This window comes from Carcharhinus amblyrhynchos, chromosome 10 (genome assembly GCF_965287045.1).
Source record: "Carcharhinus amblyrhynchos chromosome 10, sCarAmb.v2.hapA, whole genome shotgun sequence".
Lineage (NCBI taxonomy): Eukaryota > Metazoa > Chordata > Chondrichthyes > Carcharhiniformes > Carcharhinidae > Carcharhinus > Carcharhinus amblyrhynchos.
Window position 1 is genome coordinate 97602704 of NC_137333.1, and position 23740 is coordinate 97626443.

Sequence of the window (23740 nt, forward strand, 5' to 3'; positions counted from 1 at the left end):
CTCTGTCTCATCATTATTTCAGATCTGATCCACTAAGGTGGTGTCATCAGCAAACTTGAAAATCAGGTTGGAGCGGAATTTAGCCATACAGTCATAGGTATATAAGGAGTATAGTGAGGGACTGAGGACACAGCCTTGTAGGGCACCAGTGCTGAGGACAATTGTGGAGAACAGATTCGGCTTATAGTCATGGTGGGTCAGAAAATGAAAGGTATTCCTATTGAAACACCTCAGATCTCGATGGGATTGGATAGGGTAGACAACACGATATTCCCTCTTTGGGGGAAACTAGAATGGAAGGACATACTTCAAGAGCAAGAGGTCTGCCTTTTAAGACAGAAATGAGGATAAACATTTTCTCTCAGTGGGTCTTTCGAGTATGGAATTCCCTTCCCTAGAAGGTAGTGGAGGTTGGGTCTTCAAATTTACTCAAGGCTTAGATAGATTTTTGATAGACAAGGGATTGAAGGGTTATGGGGAGCAGACAGAAAAGTGGAGCTGAGAATATAACTAGATTTTCTATGATCTTACTGAACGGTGGAGCAGATTCGAAGGATTCTTGCTTCTAAGACCTTTATTTGAAAATCATACGTAGCACTCAATTTGTTTTTAAGTCTTCTGCTCTCATCTGTCTACAGAGTACATGAGATAATCACAACTGATCTTGTTGTGGACAGTGATAGGGAGCTGTTTAAGATACACCATCTGCTCGAAAGGCAGCTCATCTATTGGCCTAAAAAGTACCACGGTGCAGGGTGCACTATTTACGGGGTGCTATAACTGGAACATCTTACGAAGACTTCATCTGAACTACTTCCCAAACTCACACCTTTCACCACCCAGAGAGGATAAGGGTTGCAATTTTATAAGAAGGGCATTACCTCCCAAGTTCGACTTCAAGAGACACATGCCAACCTAATGTGGGCACTGTATCACTGCTCCTTCAAAATCCTGGAATTCTATTCCAGGTGCAGCTTCACCAGGCAGATTCCAGCAGCTTGAGATGACTACACCAGGGGAACCAGCGGTTGAACAATAAATGCTGGCCTTGCCAGTGATACTCAAATCCCAAGGATGAATAAGAAATGATTTGCACCTGGATCCAGAGATACTTAATACCATCTTGCACTACATGAAACCGTACTTTTTCATAAAGTAACACTGATCCATCATTTTTCCCTCAACCGATATCATTAAACAAATTAGACTGTCATTACCACATTGCCGTATGTGGAAGCTTAATGTGTGTGCAGTGATTGCTGCATTTCCAACATTACAAACTAACTATATGTCATAAAGTACTTCATAAAAATCTGAGTTCATGAAATGTACTATATAAACGTAAATCTTTATTGCTAATTGTACCATTTGCAACAGCAACAAAGCCAAAAAGAAACAAAAGATTTACTCGGGTGCTCCTGGGACTTAATGGTTTGAGTTATAAGGAGAGGCTGGATAGACTGGGCCTGTTTTCTCTGGAGCACAGGAGGCTAATGGGGTGATCTTGTAGAGGTCTATAAAATAATGAGGGGCACAGATCAGCTAGATAGTCAATATTTTTTCCCAAAGGTAAGGGAGTCTAAAACTAAAAGGAATAGGTTTAAGGTGAGAGGGGAGAGATGTACAAGGGTCCAGAGGGGATGTTTTTCACACACAGGGTGGTGAGATCTGAAACGAGCTGCCAGAAGTAGTAGTAGTAGAGGTGGGTACAATTTTGTCTTTTAAAAAGCATTTAGACAGTTACATGGATAAGATGGCTATAGAGGGATATAGGCCAAACGTAGGCAATTAGGAGCAGCTTAGTGGTTACAAAAAGAAAAGGCAACATGGACAAGTTGGGCCGAAGGGCCTGTTCCCATGCTGTAAACCCCCATAATCAACTCAATAATTCCACTTTCACGCAGGGTTTTGGGCTTTTGCACGATGCAGTCAGTATACAGGTTCATTTCAAATGGTTCAAAGGCCAAACATTTTCACCATTAACTACTAAAATCTAAAATAACTCAAGTCCAGATGAATACTTGCATCATAAATTCTGTTCCCAATGTTGTAGCTTGTGTATTTTTAAAAGTACTCAATAAACTAATATCAGGGGCAAAAAAAAACTCCCATCTCAGGACACAAGCAAATTGTTACAATTATGAGATTGATAAGTTTATTATATTTGGGGATTGATTGTGGCTTTGAATTTAGAGTAAATGAAGGGGTCATGTGACCTGTTCTGCAGTGGGCCCGACAGTAACCCTGAATCATTTGATCGTTCAAGATCAAAGGAAACGTTGGATTGCTTTTCCAAGACGTTGCAAGATATTAATGCTTGGAAACAATGGCAGCGTTCACTGAGTTCACTAAAGTAGATTCTGAATGTCCCAAAGTCCCAGAAAGGTTTAAATTATTTATTAGTCACAAGTAAGCTTACATTAACACTGCAATGAAGTTACTGTGAAAATCCCCTGGTTGCCACACTCCGGCACCTGTTCGGGTACACTGAGGGAGAACTTAGCATGGCCAATGCACTTAACCACTCGGACTATCGGAGGAAACCTGAACACCCAGAGGAAGCCCATGAAGGGAGAACATGCAGACTCCACACAAACAATGACCCAAGCCGGGAATCGAACCCGGGTCCTTGCCGCTGTAAGGCGGCAGTGCTAACCACTGTGCCATGGCAATATGAGGTTGTAAACAGTTGTGCTGTAGATTACCCATTTACTTCAAAGATGAAAGAAAGTTAGAGCCAAAGATTGCTAAATTAGCATTTTGACCTAGATACAAAGCTAATGTATTTCACATTGCCATGGGAAAGAGAAAGAGGAAGCCATATTTTAGGTCAAGTCACAGGCTTCCCTTACAAGGAAATGTGGCATGTCAGCTACAACTCCCACCAACTTTTACAGATGCACCATAGAAAGCATTCTTTCCGGTTGTATCACAGCTTGGTATGACTCCTGCTCTGCCCAAGTCCGCAAGGATCTGTAAAAGGTCATGAATGTAGCCCAATCACTGGCCTCCCATCCACTGACTCTGTCAGCAGCCAGCATAGTTAAGAACCTCACACATTCTCTCTTCCACTTTCTTCCTTCGGGAAAAAGATACTGAGGTCACATACCAACCAACTCAAGAACAGCATCTTCCCTGCTGCTGAATGAATTTACTTTGCATTAAGTTAATCTTTCTCTACACCTAGCTATGACTGTAACACTACATTTTGCACAGTCGTTTCCTTCTCTATGAATGGTATGTTTTGTCTGTATCGCATGCAAGAAACAATACTTTTCACTGTATGTTAATACATGTGACAATAATAAATAAAATCAAACCAAATCAGTAAACATCACAGGACAGCAGAGATGTGTTGTGGTCAGCAGAAAGAGAAGGGTGCTTGACTTTGTGAGCTAACACAGCCAGATGTGAGAGGGAGAGAGTGTCAAGACAAAGAACAGCATCCATCTACAGATTCCATGAGATTTGTCATGGCACGGCCAGGAGGGAGAAGCATCATCCAAATGTGACTTATTGCTGGTGGTGAACTTAAGGAGCTCTCCTAAAACTGAGGAAAGAGCCTGGAGACGGTCACTCAAAGTTACAACTCAGAAAATCAAGGATACAGTAACCCATTGGAATAAATTGAAAGCAATTGTGAATTATTTCCCCCAAGACTGATATCCATGGAGAGTGCTAAGGGTGGTAAGTATAAAAAGGAATATTCCTCTGTGTAGTCTGAAGTAAAAGCAGTCTACAAAAGTATTGTAGTCATTGGTTCTTTTTAGTCATTTGTTACAGTAAAGGTTTTAAAATGTGTATCTTGCCATGTTATTCTTTCATTGTCATTATTTTACAACATAAAAAGAAGCCCTCCAGCCCATGATTTCGGCACAAGCCATCAAACACCTGTCTATTCTAATTCCGTTTTCCAGCAATTGGTCCATATATTTGTATGCTAGGGTGTTTCAAGTGCTCACTTTAGGTGCTTCTGAAGTGTTGAGGGTTCTGGTCTCCGAGCAATCTTTCAGGTAGTGAGTTCCAGATTCCCACCACCCTCTGGGTGAAAAAGCTTTGCCTCAAGTCTTCTCTAAATCTCCTGCTCTTTACCTTAAGTCTATTCCTTCTGTTTATTGACCCCTCTACTAATTCTAAAAGTTCCATCTTATCTAACCTACACACGTAATTTTGTACACCTCGATTAGGTTCCCTCTCAGCCTTCTCTGCTCTAAGGAAAACGACCCCAGCCTAGCCAGCATCTCTTCATAGCTGAAACGTTACGGACCAGGCACATGCTGGTGAATCTCCTCTGCACTCTTTCTAGTGCAATCACATCTTTCCTCCAATATGTCAGGAAGCTTGAATTTCTTTTCAAAAAGTTATTAGTCTCTACGAAGTCCGTAACAAAATATTTATCGTATCTGCTCAGCAACTTCAGATAATACATGTAGACTGGAGCATTCTAATGGTTAACCTTGATTTTTAAGCTTGCACAAAATGAAATGATACCCTATTTGATGTCTAAAATCACAATCTAGTTTCAGATGCTTTTTAAACAGCCTGAGCTTCAATGTCCCTGTATTTTCACAAGCAAGAATACCCTCCTTTCTCAATGCATCATTTCTTAGTTTATTTATTACTCATAAATAGGCTTACATTAACGCTGCAATGAAGTTACTGTGCAAACCCTCTAGGCACTACACTCCAGTACCCAGTTCAGGTACACTGAGGGAGAGTTTAGCATGGCCAGTGCATTTAACCAGCACGTCTTTGGACTGTGGGAGGAAACCAGAGCTGCCAGGGGAAACCCATGCAGACACGGGAAGGACATGCAGACTCCACGTGCAGACAATGACGCAAGCTGGGAATCAAACCTGGGTTTCTGGTGCTGTGAGACAAGGAATCTGGGGTTACAGCCACTGGGACAATCCCTGTCAATGCACTGTGTGTGTTACAAAGCAAAGTGCAAAAATACATCAGTTTCAGTACACAGCTTGCGTGAGTTGATGCCAAATGCACAGTATAACCCGAACGCAAAGTAATGCATTTTATACAATTAAAAGGTTCGTCAATGCAGTTTGTTGTTGAGCCACAGTACAACCACAGGCAAGCAGAGCAAAACTTTAGAGAAAGGCTGAGCTTTAAGTTTAGAATATTTTAAATATTAAGAGCCGATGAGGAGTAGAAATGAGACCTCACGTCAATGTTTAGGAGCTGATATGAATATATTTTGCCCATGTATGTAAAATCCTTCCTCCCCCACCCCACCAGCTAGAGAAAAATCAAAGGAGCAGGTCACATAAATCCCGTGGCTCCGAATTGTAACTGAGCTTTAATACAATACCACCCTAATTATTTTTGCATGACTGGAAATGTGGTTTCCGTGCTGTGAAACAGTGGTAGCTGCTAAAACAACTGCGCTATGAACCATACAGAGTACAGACGAGACAATAAGCATTGTTGCATCAAGTCACTGTGGCAAGACATCACAAGACATAGATTTCAATTTGTGCACCCCTTAAATGTCAAGCAAGGGAACAAGAGAGCTTGTTTAAAGTTTATTTTACACAGTCCTTCATGGAGTTGCCTCCTTAAAGCTTCAAACAAGTGAACATTTCTTTTCTCCCTCCCAGTCCAGTTCCAGCAAGTAACCCCTTCAAGTAGCGAGCATCCTTTCTAGCCTGCACAGCTAATACACTTGCTTTTTCCAAGAAATTATTTTTAACAATAGTTTTGCCATAAAAACTGACATAAGCGTATAGTTAAAGAAATCATTGGATGATGCTCAATTCACTTTTACTGTAGGAACTAAAAATGTATAGATTATTGCATCTCTGTTTTGGTACAGAATTAATACTAGTCCTCTGTCATGTTCTGTCCATGGGGACATCAATCCTAGCAGCTTAGGTTCCTTAAATAAAATTCCATTTGAACCTGTACAGCAGGTCATCTATTATTGTATTTTAAAGTTTAGATACTGTCCCACAGATCATAAATCCACAGCAGTTTCGCAACCTGCTGCAAGAACAAAGTATAACTTGTCTGATTCAGACAGCCAGTTCAACAAAAAGAAATCAGGATTCTTTTATTTCAAAATCGATAGCAAATCATAACTTGGGTTACCCATCTGTTCTTTTTCCTTCACCACTGAACGTGGTGACTTATCCCTCAATATTTTCCTGATAGCCCAGTTCTCACTCGTATTCATCGTCCACAGCCGCCTCCGGTTCGACCCTGGTGTTCTCGTAGAGGAACAGGAGCCGGTCAATCTCAGTCGGGGCCAGCTGGTTTCGCTTGGCATTCACCAGATTCCCTGCTGCGCTGAACATACGCTGAGAAGGAATGCTGGTGGCAGGGATGCACCAGTACTTTTGCAGCAGTTTGCTCAAGGTGGGCAATAAAGCCACCCGGTTGGACCACCAGATGAGCGGATCTTCGCCCAGCTCCAGCACCTTCTGGGATTTGAAGTTGTTCAGTTCTTCCACAACCTGGGAGTGCCACCCATCTTGGTCCTCGTCTCTGTTGCCCACCTGCCCAAAGATCTCTGCCAGCATGAAGTTGATGCTCCCGGTGATGTAGGGCTGCACTGAGACCGAGCGTCTTTTCACTGGTGGCTCTTCAAGAGCAAGGCCCCCCTCCGCTCTCACAAAGCTCTCATTCCCCTTCTCCAAGAGGGCCCTGGCTTCCTCTAAGATTTTGTTCTCAACCTGCTTTTGTTGTGCAGCCGTAAGGAACGGGACCTTCTTGTACCTGGGGTCAAGAAATGTCGCAGCGTGGAGGAAGAGCTCCAGCTCTGGGGACAACTGGTACACTTCAGACAACTCTTTGGCAATGGTTTCCTTCACAGCACTGAGCACGTGAGAGTCTGAATCGGCAACTTTCAGCGTTGTGTTCAACAGGACGTGTAGGAGAGGTTTGACCAGACTAATGAGTGGGTATTTCGATCTGCCCATCATCTCAGTGGCCTGTTGAAATGGCTGCAACAATTCCACCAGCCCGTCTATGGTGCTCCATTCACTGGCTTCTGGCATCAAGTGGTAATTCATGCTGTCCTCAAACAGCACCGCTGCGATCGCCGTTTGTTGCTCCCTCAGCCGCTGTAGCATGAACAGGGTGGTTCCCCAAGTGCTACAGTCACTCACTAGTTGGTGCTGCAACAAATACTGTTGTTTCTGCTTCTCCCTCAACATGTAAGCTGCCCGGGGTGTCACTTTAAAGTACTCGACCAGTTTGTTGCACTTCAGAAGGAGGGTGCAGAGTTTCGGGAGCTGGAGCGCTCGGTTTATCCCCAGATTAATGGTGTGACCGAAGCACGGCAGGTGGACAGGGAGATTCAGGAGGGAGCAGGCATTTACCACGTTCTCGTTGCCGCTGCTGGTGGTGGCACCCAACACGTTTTTGCTGATTCCCCATTCTCTGAAGGACTCGACAAGCGTGTGGGCCAAGTTCTCCGTGGTACACTCATCTGCCACTTCGAATGTGGCGAGACACTTGGAAGCGAACTTTAGGGTGTTGGCGCCATTGCCCGTGCCCCCCAAGAAGTGGGCAGTCAAAGACATGTAGCATCGGTTTCGACCCTGTGCCGTCCACAGTTCAGCAGTCACACCACACCACGCTGCCGCAGTCAAATCTTTCTCCACGGCAGTCCGGATAAGGTGGTACCGCTCTGGGATGGCTTTGGATGAGAAATATTTCCTGCTGGGGAGCTCGTACCTGGGATCTGCCATCTTCAGTAGCTTTTTGAATGTTTGCTCCTCTACCACAGAAACGGGATACAGCCCTTCACAGATGAAACTGGTGACCATAGATGTCAATTCTTGGTGCCGTTTGCTGTCTTGGCTGTAGCAGGTCTTGAACATTGCATCTTGGTTACTCAAGTACGTGCCTTCGGACTCAGGTTTCAAAAAATTGGAGGTAAACGGCTCCTTTGCTTGCTCGGCATTGCTCTTGACAACTTGGTGGAATTCACTGGGGTGATTCTTTTCAAGGTGGTAGGCGAGGTTGGAGGTGTTCCCCGAGTAAGCAATTTGAGCCCTGCAAACCCGGCAATAGATCTTCTTCCACTGCAGTATGCATCCTTCAGCATCAGTGTCAAACCCAAAGTACTTCCAAACTTTACTTTTTGCTCTCGGGTGGCAGACCAGCTTTAGGTCAGAGGTAGAACCTTCCGGAGTCTTGTGCTCCATGGCTCCTCTCTCGCAATTCTAGACACAGAGCCTTTATCCATTTAATGTCAACCTGCCAACCAAAGAGAAGAGACGATATGATATTCAATTTTTGTTTCTTGGAAAAAAAAGAGCACATTATTTCAAAGATTTATAGAATGCAGGTTGAACAGCAACAACCTACCTGATCAGTTCTTAAGTAAAAAGAAACGACAAGACTGCAAAACGCGAAGGTAGGGCAACTGAAAAGGCTGACTCGTGAGCTGATGCATTGACAAGTAAACTGGATTTGCCAAGCAAGCATGCCGGGCTGATGCGTTAAGACAGGCGGACAATGCAAAACCTGAAATGTTTAACATATGGACAGAATTGCATACTGTTTACACACTGGTAGCTATTATCCTTGCCAGCAGCAAGTTGCCAAAACAGTCATGGAAGGTCTCCACGTTCAAAGACTTTGCATTTAAAAAGCAAAATGAGTGCCTTTCCGTCCCAGCTACTACTCGAGATGAATAAGAATTTCTTTTCAAATTCTTAATCCGTGCTTGAAAAGGCCAGTTGCGGTTGAAGAGACTGATGTTCTTGGTCTGGGCTCACACAAGAACAGCCATCTGAACGTGAGAGAAGGAACAATGGCCAAATGAACGCATTGAAGCAAGTGAAAACAGAGACGGAATGAATATGTTGTTGTTGGCCCACTCCTCCAAAAGCAGTGTGCTCAATAGGTAATTCCTCAGACAATTGGAGCAGCATGAACGAACTCACTCATAGCCGTCCTATGCAGCCAAGTGAAGTTGTTGCACTCTCACTGACTGGCACAACCTTCTTCACCAGGAACTGAGCAAGGAAGTACTCCCACGTGAAAAAGCTGCCAATCACCACGTGAAATCATGCAGTTGTTAAGTTGCAGCTCCTGTTGTATCAATACAGCAAAATAAACAAGGTAATTCCGACAGCTGCAGTCAGGATAACAGCACTGCAATGCAAAGTCCGGCATTAGTGAAGCCACCTTTCTATGTATGAGCATGCTAAACATGCTGTTCAACAAACAGAAACAGCTAGCGAGTCACACAGTCAATCCCATAATAATTCATGTTTATGTAGAAATATATGCAGAATACACATCACAAAAACAGGTCATTCGGCCCAGTCACTGGTGTTTATAGAATGTACTATACATCTATCTACCTCACCTCAGCCTTCCTGCATACTTTCCTACTCCTTGGGAAATCTGAACAAATAACAAGAATAGAATTCTCCTGACGAAAGGTCACTGAGCTGAAAAACGAGCTGCAATTCTCCGGCCGTTCACGCCCCGCTGCTGCTGCAGAGAGGACGGAGAAGCCAAATCTCCAATCACTGTGGTGAGACAGGTGAATCCTGCTGGCGTGAATGGCCAGACAACCCCACGCACTAATTGTGTTTCTCTGTCTGCTGATGGCTGCCAGAGCTGCTGAGGTATTTCTAGTATTTATGCCTCAGTTACTTAGTGTGGTGGTGAGTTTCACACTCAGACAACTCTCAGAGATTAATTCTTGAGGTTACGTTTAAAGAAACACCCTATTTACAAATGCAATAGCTAGTACAGCATAAGTTTCCATTATCCTTTTACTGATTTGTGTCTTGGTTCTTGAAGCAACAGGTCTGAAGGCAATCTGGTAGAAGAGGTTTGGAGGATGCTGCTATGTCCAGGAAAGATGGCTGAAAACAACAAGGTGGTTAAAGAATTCTGGATAACAACCATTAGTTCTGCTCTCTCACAACAATCTATCAGGAATCCGAACTTCTTGCATGTAGTTTTCACAGAGAGAAAAACGCCCAGAAACAAACCAAAACATTTTCATGTTCTTCAGTTCACTCCCCTGATGGGTCAGTCATACAGATCAGATAGGGTTCATTCTCAGTATGAGACTGTAGCTGATTGCATTGAATTTGCGGCAAGGGTTCCATCAACGTCCCCGAGGCTAGCTGGAGAAGGAAAGTGCTTCAGCCAAGTTCTTTGTCCCGAATATTGACCTCTGTTGAAAACGGCAAGTCCACAGATGTCTGGTGTGAACAAAATTAGGATTGACTGAGATACATTCCATTTGAGATTAGTCCATCAATATTCACTGATCTAATTGAAGCGTGAAGGTCATCCAAATGGACATGCAGCAAGAGGACAGATGGCACCCGTCAAACGGTAATCCAGCACAAATCATCAAATACATAGAACATAGATAGAACATAGAACATTACAGCGCAGAACAGGCCCTTCGGCCCACGATGTTGCGCCGACCAATTAAAAAAGCAATGACCCTCTAACCTAAACCAATCCCTTTCCATCCATAAACCTATCCACGGATCTCTTAAACGCCCCCAAACTAGGCGCATCTACAACTGCAGCAGGCAGGGCATTCCATGAGACAAAGGTAGAAAATCGGAGACAGCACAGGAACAGGAGGAGGCTACTTAGCAGCTTGATAGCATGTTGGACAACTCCATAACATCATGGCTGAACTAACTCCATATAGCCATCTTTGCTCCAGGTCTCTTTCTACCAATTTCAGATTTAAGATTAACAATTGATCTTGCGTCAACTACCAGATGTGGAACAGCAATGCAAACTGGTATCACCCTTTGCACGCACAAGTGTTCCAACTTCGCCCCTGAACAACCTATCTCTAATTTTCATCTACCTAGATTCTCCAACCAGTGGAATGAGTTTCTCGCAAACTTTTCATATTTTGAAAACTGATCAACTTGCTTTTCAGTCTTTTAACCATAGAAAATAGGAAGACAAAACTGTTACAGGAAGTCTAATTTGTACATATGCACCATGGAAAGCATCCTTTCCAGGTGTATCACAGCTTGGTATGGCTCCTGCACTGGCCAAGACTGCAAGAGACTACAAGTAGTTGTGAATGTAGCCAAGTCCATAACGCAAACCAGCCTCCCGTCCACTGACTCTGTCTACAGTTCCCGCTGCCTTGGAAAAGCAGCCAGCATAATTGATTCGAATTGATTTATTATTATCACATGTATTAGTACACAGCAAAAATTGTTTTTTGTGCACTGTACAGACAAAGCATACCGTACATAGAGAAGAAAAGGAGACAATGCAGAATGTAATGTTACATAGCTAGGGTGCAGAGAAAGATCAACTTGTACAAAGTAGGTCCATGCAAAGGTCTGATGGCAGCAGGAAAGAAGTTATTCTTGACTTGGTTGGTATGTGTCAGACTTTTGTATTTTTTCCCAACGGACGAAGGTGGAAGAGAGTATGTCCGGGGTGTGTTGTGTCCTTAATTGTGCTGTCTGCTTTGCCGACGCATTGGGAAATATGGACACGTCAACAGTGGGAGGCTGGTTTGAGTGATGGACTGGGCTTCATTCATGACCCTTTGTAGTTTCTTGCAGTCTTGGACAGAGCAGGAGCATATCAAGCTGTGATACAATCAGAAAGAATGCTTTCTAGGGTGCATCTGTAAAAGTTGGTGAGAGTCACAGCAGACATGCTAAATTTCCTTTGTCTTCTAAGAAAGCAGAGGCATTGGTGGACTTTCTTAACTGTAGTGTCAGCATGGAGGACCAGGACAGATTGTTTATCTGGACACCAAAAAACATGAAGCTCTTGGCCATTTCTACTTCATTCCATTGGTGCAGACAGGGACATGTCCTTCAGTACACTTCCTAAAGTCGATGACAATCTCATTCATTTTGTTGACATTGAGGGGGAGATTATTGTCATCATACCAGTTCACCGGATTCTCTACCTCAATTCTGTACTCTGTCACATCATTGTTTAAGATCTGACCCACTACGAGTTGGAGGGGAATTTGGCCACACAGACATAGCTATGTAAGGAGCGTAGTAAGGGCTGAGGACACAGCCTCGTGGGGCACCGGTGTTAAGGATTATTGTGGAGGAGGTGTTGTTGCCTGTCCTTAATCAAGGACTCCATGCACCCCGGACATACTCCCTTCCACCTTCTTCCGTCAGGAAAAAAATACAAAAGTCTGAGGACACGTACCAACTGACTCAAAAATAGCTTTTTTCCTGCTGCCACGAGACTTTTAAATGGACCCATTAAGTTGATCTTTCTCTGCACCCTAGCTATGACTGGAGCACTACATTCTGCACCCTCTCCTTTCCGTCTTCCCTATATGCTCTATGAATGGTACACTTTGTCTGCATAGTGCGCAAGAAACAATACTTTTCACTGTATCCCAATAATGACAATACTAAATCAAATCAAATAAAATCAAATTCTGAATTGCAGAGAAAGCAACCTTGATTTGTGCCACCTCTCCTTATAACTTAACCCTTGGACTCCACTCATCATTGTAGTAAATCTGTGCTGCACTTCCTCCATTTCCTTCCATAGGTGTGGCACTTGCAGTATACCAGACACGTTCTAACCAGGACTTTGTATCGCTGAAGTATGACTTCTACCTCCTTGTATTTTAACACTCTAGATATAAAGGCCGACATTCCTTTAGCCCTTTAGTTTACTTTTTATAGCTGAGAACAAAGTGAAAAAGAAATATTCACTGTAAATTCATGATGACCATTAAAATGAAATGCTGAGGCCAAGATTTCCCTCAGATAGCCCGAGCGTTTCTTTTCCACATTAAGCAGACTTATGACTCTCTTGCTCTGCAATCCCTTCAGTAAATCTTGATGTTTCTGCTTAACGCACTTAGAAAATTGATGGACCTGAAATGTAATTTGTCATTTCAATTTTAACAGTCCACACACCATTTAACATCAGATTAGTCATAGATTATTAGTCTCCTGACCCTTGAATAACACACAAAATCAGCTTATTGTCATTGGTCTGCAGAAAATATTAAAAGGAAGGACAAATACCTCAACTCTTAAGATCGTACAGCACTGCGGTATTAACACAATTCACAGAGTCCTTTCCAGAAAGGGGTCATCAAAAGCCAGAAAATAAAGAGCGTCTTGTCATCGTGAAACTTATTACACGGTCTCAGTTATAAAACTTCCATATTAAAAAAGGAGCCAAGCATAAATACTCACTGCCCTGTATCACAATATATTCCATTCCGTTACTGGAAAGGGGGGTTAGTATCTCCTGTAGCATATTAATTCACTCATGTAAAATTCCTTTGTGCACTACATTAACAACCATTAATCAGTTTGTAATAAACAACTATGTTAGAATAACAAGAAGCAATTTTACACAGCTGCATTAATCAGAGTGCTACTGGAGGGAATTATATCTCAAAGTTTATTTAATACCAGCAGAGCTCCCATGATGATCTATACAGGGAGTCAAGACCAAGAGCAATAATCAATTGAAACATGATTAGCTATCATGGGATAATAGCAACAGAACATGGGGAGGAAAGTCAATTCCTAATTTCCAAAGTTCTTTATTCTGTCCTGATTTCAATGTAACTTTGAATAACAATAGCTAAATAGCATACCTTACAGTAATTTGGAGAGGCAGAAAAACAAGAGTTGGTTGAAGAATAAGAGGAGCTGGGAGGTCTGAATCTAAGCTGGAATAGCATTAACAGAAGGATGAGTGTATAGTGCACCAAGGGTCCAGAGGAGGATTCAATTAAAAATACGTACATGGGAAAGGGGTGGCACGATGGCACAGTGGTTAGCCTCACAGCGTTTGGGAACTGGGTTCAATTCCCAGCTTGGATCACTGTCTGTGCAGAGTCTGCACGTTCTCCCCCTGTCTGCATGGGTTTCCTTCCACAGCCCCAAAGACATACTGGTTAGGTGCACTGGCCATGCTAAATTCTCCCTCAGTGTACCTGAACAGGTGCCGGAATGTGGCAACTCGGGAATTTTCACAGTAACTTCATTGCAGTGTTAATGTAAGCCAACTTGTGACCAATAAATAAATTTTAACTTTATTTAGAATGGAAACACCTAAAGCACAAGAAGATAAAGGACAGGCAAGTGCAAGCAAAAGTATAATTTTTTTTAAATAATTTACAATTAGATGTGCATTATAAAGAAATAGAAACACTTAACCAGAGTATTGCATAGAAATTCTTAATTCAGTGTCTCAAATTATTTGGAGCACTGTCACGCCTATGGCAAGATCTGTAACCAGTAGTGTTTCACCTGAGTGTCACATAGTTCAAAAAGGCAAAGGGTGCGATCTTACCAGTCATTCACACCACGCTCCTGCTGCAGAGAGGTTGGAGAATTTGGCACCCAGCCAAATCTCCATTCACTGCAGCGGGATGGGAAAATCCTGCCGGCACAAACGTTGGTAACATTCTGGTAAGTCGATCAGTATAAAATAAAAATCTATTGTCAAGGGTTTCTTCTGATTCAGGTAAAGTGCAATGCAAAAAGCTCCTTCACACGTTGATCATTACACGTACTGAACATCGAGTGACAAAATGAATCAGTATCGTAGCAAGGGATGAGTATGCTAGAGACTATAAAAGAGAAAAACTGGGTAAGGTCCATTGTAGATTCACATTTACCGTGGAAGCAATTTGTTTTTAGGCACTGAAAATATTCTCAGTTTTCTGAACACACTGTAAACCTTTCTTGCAAGAACACTGAAGCCATTCTTGCAATAGGTAAAGTCCAGCAGCAGCAAAGGATCAACTAGCCTCCTTTATTCCAGATGGGTGGCACAGTAGCACAGTGGTGCCTCACACTGCTGCCTCATAGTGCCAGGGTTCGATTCCCAGCTTGGGTCACTGGTTGTGTGGAGTCTGCAAGTTCTCCCACGTCTGCGTGGGTTTCCTCTGGGTTCTCCGGTTTCCTCCCACATTCTGAAAAATGTGCTGGTGAGGTGCATTGACCCGAAAAGATGCCAAACAGCGGCAACTAGAGGAATTTCATTGTGATTTCATTGCAGTGTTAATGTAAGCCTTACTTGTGACTAATAAATAAACTTTACTTTGGATTTGCCATGGTTATATATTTAAATGGTTGGATGGTTGCTTTAAGAGCTGAGCACATAAGAACATAAGAAATAGGAGCAGGAGTAGGCCATCTAGCCCTTCGAGCCTGCCCCGCCATTCAATAAGATCATGGCTGATCTGTCGTGGCTCAGTTCCACATTCCCGCCCTCTCCCCATAACTCTTAATCCCCTCTCTTATCAAAAACCCATCAACCCGCGTCTTAAAAATATTTAGCGAGGCAGCCTCCACCACTTCAACAGGCAGAGAATTCCAGAGATTCACCACCCTTTGAGTGAAGAAGTTCCTCCTCAACTCCGTTCTAAAACGCCCCCCCTTTATCTTGAGGCTGTGCCCCCTAGTCCTACTGTCTTTTTTAAGCGGGAAGAGTCTCTCCACCTCTATCCTATCCATCCCATTCATCATCTTATACGTCTCAATGAGATCTCCCCTCATTCTTCTAAACTCTAATGAGTACAAGCCTAGTTTATTCAGCCTCTCCTCATAGCTCAACCCCCTCAACTCCGGTATCAGCCTAGTAAACCTCCTCTGCACTCCCTCCAAGGCCAAAATATCTTTGCGCAGGTGCGGCGCCCAAAACTGCACACAGTACTCCAGCTGCGGCCTCACCAATGCCCTATACAGCTGCAGCAAGACCTCCCTACTTTTATATTCTTTGATGGTGATGTCATTAGGGTATTGCACAAGCTGCTATTTTAGTTTCAGTTTGTATTCTGTACAGACAAGAGGTCTTGGAATAAATCTGTTGTTAGTTTGAATCTGTGCGCGCAAACCATGTCTTTTTTTTTCTGTTTAAAACCACAACCCTTAACATAGCTAAGACATTACAAGAAGAAAACTAGTGAGGAGTCAGGATTTAGTTTCTTCAAGAACATCGAGAAAAAATCCCAAGCCGAAGAAAAAAACACTGTGGATCCTCACACTTCAAATCATAAAAGTCTGGGGAGTAGCAAGAATAGGATTGAAGGTTAAAGTGCCAGTGAAAGAAAGCAAAGTGAGTTGAAAAAGGATGGAAGCTCTTTATGATTTTGAAACAGGGGACTTTTCTGATTAGAGAAAGACGAGATTCCAGGCAGTATATGGCGCATTTGAAAAGAAGGCATGCTTTGCTGAACTGCTGGGGTAGTTTGAAGTCAAAATACATCAAGTCACAGCCTCCAGGATAAAAAGGGGAGTATCAGGAAGACAGTTACTGAGCTGTCTTGACTGACTAGTGTTTGCAATAGAAATGGCAGATCAATTAAGATCCATGGGTCCTTTCAATGAAGAAAATGAATCATGGAGTTACTACGCAGAGCAGTTTCAGTACTTTTTACAAACGAGTAAAATTGAGAGCGAGCGACTCGTACCAGCTTTTCTCAGTACAACAGGAAGTAAAACTTTCAATTTGCTCTGGAACTCGGTTCATCCAGCAAAGCCAGGAACCAAAACCTACAATGACTTGACAAAGAACCTTGAGAAGCGTTACTCTCCAAAGTCACTGATTATCACAGAACAGTTCAGGATCCACTGAAGGTATCAAGGGGAAGGCGGAAGCATTGTTCAGTTTGTGGCAACCTTAAAAGCACTGGCACAACATTGAGAGAGTCATTAGAAGATATCCTTCAAGAGCTTCTGGCCTCCAAAATGAGACTATCCAAAGAAGATTGCGAACACATTTTGACTTTAAAGACAGCAGTAGAAATCACAGTCGCTTCCACAGATATATTACAACATAACGAATTTTGTCTAGAAATACAGCACAAAAATAGACCATTCAACTCAACTGGACTATGTCAACATTTAGGCTCCACAACAGAATCCTCCCATTCTACTTCCTCGAATTGTTTCACCATTCTATTATACCACCTTCCACCCCCACCCCCTTAGTCACCCACCCTGCCAGAGTCATATCTGAAAGACTAAATTCCTATGCACAGCACCTGTGAAAAGAAGGCAATGCTTTCAATATTTCTATTATCTCAATCGCCTTGTTCAGGCATCAATTTAGCTCCTTCAGTACTGTGATAAACAAGCAACTATTGTTCAACATGGCAATAGCAAATTTAAATGATCACAATTAATTGCTCATTTCACATCCAAGTGGCAGCACAATAGTACTCCCAATTCAGTGCACACCAATATTTCCCTGCACATTAACAATATGATCTCAAACGGTGCTGCTGTGTTTTTTATTTAATTATTTCATGGGATATAGACATCGCTGGCTAGACCATTATTTATTGCACACCCCTAATGGTGATGGTGAGCTGCCTTCTTGAACTGCTGCACTCCTTACGATGTAGGTATAGCCACGGTGCTGTTAGGAAGGCAGTTTGAGGATTTTGATCCAGCGGTAATGAAGGGACAGCGATGTATTTCCAAGTCGGGATAGTGTGTGGCTTAGAAGTGAATTTGCAGGCGGTAGTGTTCCCATGTGTCTGCTGACCTTGTTCTTCCAGGTGGCACAGGTCACAGATTTGGAAGGAGCTTTGGTCAGTTTCGATAGTACATCTTGCTGCCACTGTGCGCAGTGGTGGAGGGAGTTAATGTTGAAGGTGGTGGATGGGATGCCAATGAAATTGGGTGCTTTGTCCTGGATGGTATCAAGCTCCTTATGTGTTGTTGGAACTACACTCATCCAGGCACGTGGAGAATATTCCATCACACTTCTGACGTGTGCCTTGTGGATGGTGGGCAGACTTTGAGGAGTGAGGAGCTGGGGTACTCTCCACAGATTTCCCACTCTCTGACCTGCTCTTGTAGTAAAGTATTTATACGGCTGGTCCAGTTCAGTGTCTGGTCAATATTAATTCCCAGAAATGTTGATATTCAGTGATTCAGCAATGGCAATACCTTTGAATAACAAGGGCAGATGGCCAGATTCTCTTTTGTTGGAGACAGTGTGGCGTAAATGTTACTTGCCGCTTTTCAGCCCAAGCCTGAACATTGTCAAGGTCCTGCTGCATATAGATGCAGGCTGGTTCAGTATTTGACGGGATACAATTAACGCTGAACATTGTGCAGTCAGCCCTGAACATCCTCACTTCTGACCTTACATAGGAAATATCATTGACGAAGCAGCTGAAAATGGTTGGGTCGGGCTGAGGACATTTCTCCGAGGAACTACTGCAGCAAAGTCCTGGGTCTGAGACGATTGACCTCCAGTCACCATAACCATCATTCTTTGTGCCAGATATGAGATTTCCCCCTGATTCCCATTGATTTCAGCTTTTCTCAGGCTCCTTGATGCCAGACTCAATCAAATGTTACCTTGATGTCAAGGGCAATCACTATCACCGAGTTCAGCTCTTCTGTCCATTTTTGAACCAAGACTGTAATGAGGTCAGCAGCTCAGCAGGCTGGTGGAACCCAAACTTAGTGTCAGGGAGAAGGTTATTGCTGAGTAAATGGCACCTAATAACAAGGTTCCCTCATCACCTGCCAATGACCCAGTCTAGCAGCTATGTTCCAAAGGACTTTGCCAACTTGAGTTACCACTGTTGCTACTGAACCACTTTTGGTGATGATATTGAAATGCCCCATACAGAGTACATGCTGAGCTCTTGCCACCCACTGTTTCCTACAGTGGTATTCAATGAGGCAGAGTACTGATCCATCAGCTGAGGAGGGTTGGTACGTGCTAATCAGCAGCAGGTCTCCTTGCTCATGTGATACCATGGGTCTTCATGGGGTCCAGAATCAATATTACGGGTTTCCATGACAACTCCCTCCCAACTATATGCCACTGTGTCTCCTGCACTGGTGGGTCTGCTCTGTCAAAGTGCAGGACATACCCAGGGTGGTAACAGTGATGGTGGTGTCTGGGACGTTGTCTGTAGATGTGATTCTGTCGGTATGACCATGTTAGGCTATTGCTCGACGAGTTGGTGGGACCGCACTCCCAATTTTGGCACAAGCCCCCAAATGTTAGTAAGGAGGACTTTGCAGGGTTTTCAGAGCTTGTGTGCCATTGTTGTTTTGGTGCCTGGGTCCATGCCAGATGGTCCATCCGGACCTTCTTTCCTGACCTTATAGCTGTTTGATACAACTGAGTGGCTTGCTAAGCCATTTCTTGGGGCATATGAGTCAATCACATAGCTGTGGTTCTGGAGTTGCATGTAGACCTGACCAGGACAGAACAGCAGATTTCCTTCCCTGAAGGCCATTAGTGAACCAGATGGGATTTTATGATAACCGACGATAGTTTTGCAATCACCATTCGACAAGTTTTATATCCCAGATTAATTGGATTTCAGTTCTAACAGCTGCTGTGGTAGGATTTAAACCCGTATCCCCATAGCATTAGCCTGTGCCTCTGGATTAGGGACATGACCAAGGCAACACTAACTCCCAAGATACATTCAATGGAATATATAACCTTGCTGAGTACTGTTATATCTCTAACTATCTGTCACTACATCTGTACTATCCTAACGTACAATCAAATTTCCCAGGTCTTTTTAGCCAGCTGTCTACAATTACAATTATTTAAGTTTAAAACATGAGTCTTCCACCCATGGTTCTCACCCTCAAATTAATGTGAAATTCAATTATGTTTTGATCATTGTTCTCTGGTGACTGTTTTACCATGAGGTCATTAACTAATCCTGTGTCATTGCACATTAGCAAGTCGAGAATAACCTGATCTCTGGTTGGCTCGTAAATCTGCTGCTCAAAGGAAATGCTCTGAAAACACTCCATAAACTCATCTTCCAGGCTATTTTGCCAACCTGATTGTCCAATTTATATGCAGGTTAAATTTACCCATGATTTTTGCAATACTTTCCTACAAGCCCACATTATTTCTTTCAGTATATTCCATCCTACAGTGTACTTCCTGTTAGAGGATCTATAAACAAATCCCACTAGTGACTTCTTCACTTTACTATTTTTTATTTCAAACAAATCAACACCGGAACTGAATTTATTCAGGAAGGGCAACACGGTGGCATAGTGGTTAGCACTGCAGCCTCACAGCACCAGGGACTCGGGTTTGATTCCCGGCTTGGGTCACTGTCTGTGCGGAGTCTGCATGTTCTCCCCGTGTCTGCATGGGTTTCCTCCAGGTGCTCCGGCTTCCTCACAGTCTGAAAGACATGCTGGTTAGGTGCAACGATCCGAACAGGTGCCAAAATGTGGAGACTAGGGGAATTTCAGAGTAACTTCATTGCAGTGTTAATGTAAGCCTTACTTGTGACTGATAAATAAATAAAATTTTATAAACTTTATTTACACAAAGATGAACAGATTGATCTGATAGATAGGGAGACAACAATAGAACTATAAAGACAGATAGATGGATCTGTAATGCAGAGAGGGATAGAAACACTGATAGAAAGACGGAACTGTGATAGTGACCAATTGGTCAACCTGATAAAGAGAAGGAATCAAATAAAGACATCGATAAACAGACCTACATACAAACAGACAGATAGAAATTGATAGGTGGGTATATCGGTGATGCAGAGAGAGAGATATTGTTAGTTGGTTGGATCTGGGGGAACTACAAGAAAACAAGCCAAAAAGAGAATCAAATACATAGAGCAACAGCTAAATTGATCAATGAGAGAAAGATTGATTTATGAATCTGTGGCACAAAAGTGATAGAGACTGATAGATGAATCTATGAAACAGAGTTGGGCGGGGGGAGGTGGGGGAAAGAGAAAGAGTTTGGATATATGGAGGTATCTGTGATCGAGGGAGAGAAAGAGGAACGTAGAAATTGATGAATCTGTGACAGAGAGCGAGCAGAAGAGAACAGGAATGCAGGTCAATATTGGAACTGAATAAAAAGCGAGATATAGCGAGGGTATATAGACTAATTAACATATAGATGGGATATATGTGGAAAAATGAATATATAGATAGACAAATGGATATTTAGAAATATATAAATAGGATACATGGAGATAGATAAATTAATATATATATAGGATATATGTGAACAAATAATATAGATATATAGATATCTATATTACATACAGATAAATGGATATATAAAGATGAGATAATAGATAATGAATATATGTAGATATATATATATTTTGATGAAAGGGTGTTATTTCAATATATTTTATGTTTAAAGTGGGGCTGCTTTAAAAGGTAGTGTTTTGTTACAAGAATCGATTTGCCTGGGAAACATGCAGCAGATGCTAAGATTGCAGGATAATAATTTTAGTTAGGAATGCGTTTCTTCATAGAATTAATGTACCTTTTGTTAATTTAAGTTCTCCTGGGATTTTAGATGAGCTATGCAGAGTCATGGGAGTTTGATTAGGTTGATTGACAGGGACTGTCATGTGGTTAATGGGAGGAGCCAATCTTGCAAGAAAATGACAGTTCCATTTTCAATTTTAAACAAAGAGTAGGCGCTGCCTAAAGCTGCTGAAAAAAAGCAGTGTCTCTCTCCAGAGGCTGACTGAAAACTCTAAGACTGTTAATCTAAGTCACAAGCAAGTATGTCTGTGTTTTGCTAACTGATTTTAAAACAGGGTTTAAGATTACAAGAAAAATATTGTTTGATTGGAACAATAGTGACAGGTTAGCAGTTAAGAATTGTACCTTGTCATGTATAAGTATTGTTCAATTATTAAAATTAAACTAATTCATTTGTTATCATTAAACTGTGTTATTAAATAAAGTTTGCTTTAATAAAAGCTCTCTAGTTTGTCACATCTGGAGAAGACATTGTATCCTCACAATGCCAAAATAGAAAATTGTTGTGGTCTAGTCTAGCTTCATAATATACCTTGGGGTTTCTAATCTGCTATTCTAACAGAATATGTAAAATGGGATACATATGTATAATAGATAAGTGAATACATATAGATGGATAATTGGAGGTAAATGTAAATTATAGATGGAATATATACAGGTAAATGATAGATATAAAGAAAGGGATAGAGAGAGAGTGAAAATATATCGATGGAATACATGGAAATAGGTAAGATAAATGGATATGGGATATATAGAGAGAGAGATAGAAAAATGAATATAAATAAAGGTAGATAAACAAATATCTAGATGGAATACATACAGATAAACGAATGCATATAGATAGATGTATAGCTGGTACGTATAGAGCACATTGGCATATATAGGTAGATAAATGAATATATATAGGCGTTATACAAAGATGGAATACACTGAGATCAATGAATATATGCAGAAATATATAGTACATAGAGAGAGAAATGAATACATATAGCTGCGACATTTGGATGACATTGGGATACATACGGACAGGTAGATAAATGAAGTATATAGATGGGTATGTAGAATGGAGAGAGGGAGCAGAGATCAGCGCTGGGACTGAAGCTGGCCCAAAGCAGCCGCTATCCCTGACGAGCAGACACTGGAAAGGCTGCTTCACTCTCAGTCTAATGTACAAAGCCGGCCCCGGGATGAGTTTAAACTCAATCGCGGCTCCCGGTACGATACGATGCGGCGCAGCGCGGTCTCTCTAACCTGGCAGCGAGAAGCTGCGGCCGAGCAGCTGGGACAGCAGCACCTTCACCCCCACAGCGTAGGTCCAGAGGAAGGAGGAGAGCGGCGACATGACAGCCAGAGTCAGGGTGCATCGCACAGAGTGTTCCCCAGCCCGGAACACACCGCCCCGCGCAGGGGTTCCGCCACATTTACTGCCCCCCAACAACACACTGAGCAGTGACTGCATTCAACATCAGTGTGTGTAGACATGTTTATGTGTGTACATATGTGTATTTCCATGTAAGTCAATATGTTTGTGTGTACATATGTATGAATGTTTGTATACCCATGTGTGTTTGTCCATGTGTGAATGTCTGTGTACACATGTATATTTCCATGTGTCAATATTTCATGTGTGCATATGTGTTTGTCCATGTCTGTGAATATGTGTGTATGTGCATACCTATGTGTGTTTGTCCATGTGTGAATGTGTGTGTACATCTGTGTATTTCCATGCCTGTCACTATTTCATATGTACATGTGTTTGTCCATGTGTGTAAATGTTTGTGTGTACCTATGTGTATGTATGTGCATATTTCCATGTCTGTCAATATTTCATATGTACATGTGTTTGTCCATGCGTGTAAATATGATTGTGTGTACCTGTTATGTATGTGCGTATTTCCATGTCTGTCAATATTTCATGTGTACATCTGTGTTTGTCTGTGTGTGCACGAGTCTGTCCATGTGTGAATATGTGTGTCTGTATGTGTGTTTGTCCATGTGTGTGAACATGTTTGTGCGTGTATGTATAATAAAAGAAAATAACACTGGTATTTGCCATTCACAGCCTCATGATGAAGACTCAAAGTACTTTACAGCCTTTGAAAACCTAAGCACTACTGTAATGTAAGGATCAGGGGGTCTTATGCCTTTGAACATAAAGCCCTCAGTTCAAGACCCATGCTAGGGTTTGTGTGGTAAAGAAGATCTGCGGTTGCCAACTTTCCAAGAATGGCCTGCACTCTCCAGAATTGAAGTCAACTTCCAGTGTGAAATATCATGGGGACATTTTCTTTGGACACTTATTTTCATTAGATATAGAAGTATGGAAAATAGGGGAGGGGGGGAATTATTGTTCAGTCGATGGTCAAGCATGATCTCATTAGGCAGTGAGTTCCTTTGCTTTTCAATGGTGTAGGATGGTGCTGCATGACAAGGATGTTGGGTCAGGATGGGGGCAAGTCATGTGATGAAACCTCCAGGAATAC

General features: G+C 42.4%; 2 protein-coding genes across 3 annotated transcripts in view; both read right to left on the reverse strand.

Annotated features, from left to right (window-relative positions):
* The window catches only part of dhrsx (dehydrogenase/reductase (SDR family) X-linked), a 305898-nt gene that overhangs the window by 244379 nt on the left and 37779 nt on the right, over positions 1–23740 (reverse strand). The window contains exon 1 of one of the 2 annotated variants that reach the window (XM_080197657.1): positions 22509–22614. The exons of the other annotated variant lie outside the window; for it this stretch is intronic. Coding sequence (XP_080053783.1) covers positions 22509–22599 — 91 coding nt within the window. The 5' untranslated portion in view covers positions 22600–22614. Of the gene's footprint in view, positions 1–22508; positions 22615–23740 lie in introns of those variants that run through there. 2 annotated transcript variants of the gene reach the window in all.
* LOC145349204 (E3 SUMO-protein ligase ZBED1-like) lies at positions 5528–22621 on the reverse strand. The gene is made up of 2 exons (XM_080197656.1): positions 22509–22621; positions 5528–8220 (listed from the first exon to the last, which is right to left on the reverse strand). Exon 2 carries the CDS (start codon positions 8166–8168, stop codon positions 6177–6179), a length of 1992 nt encoding a protein of 663 aa, XP_080053782.1. The 5' UTR covers positions 8169–8220; positions 22509–22621; the 3' UTR covers positions 5528–6176.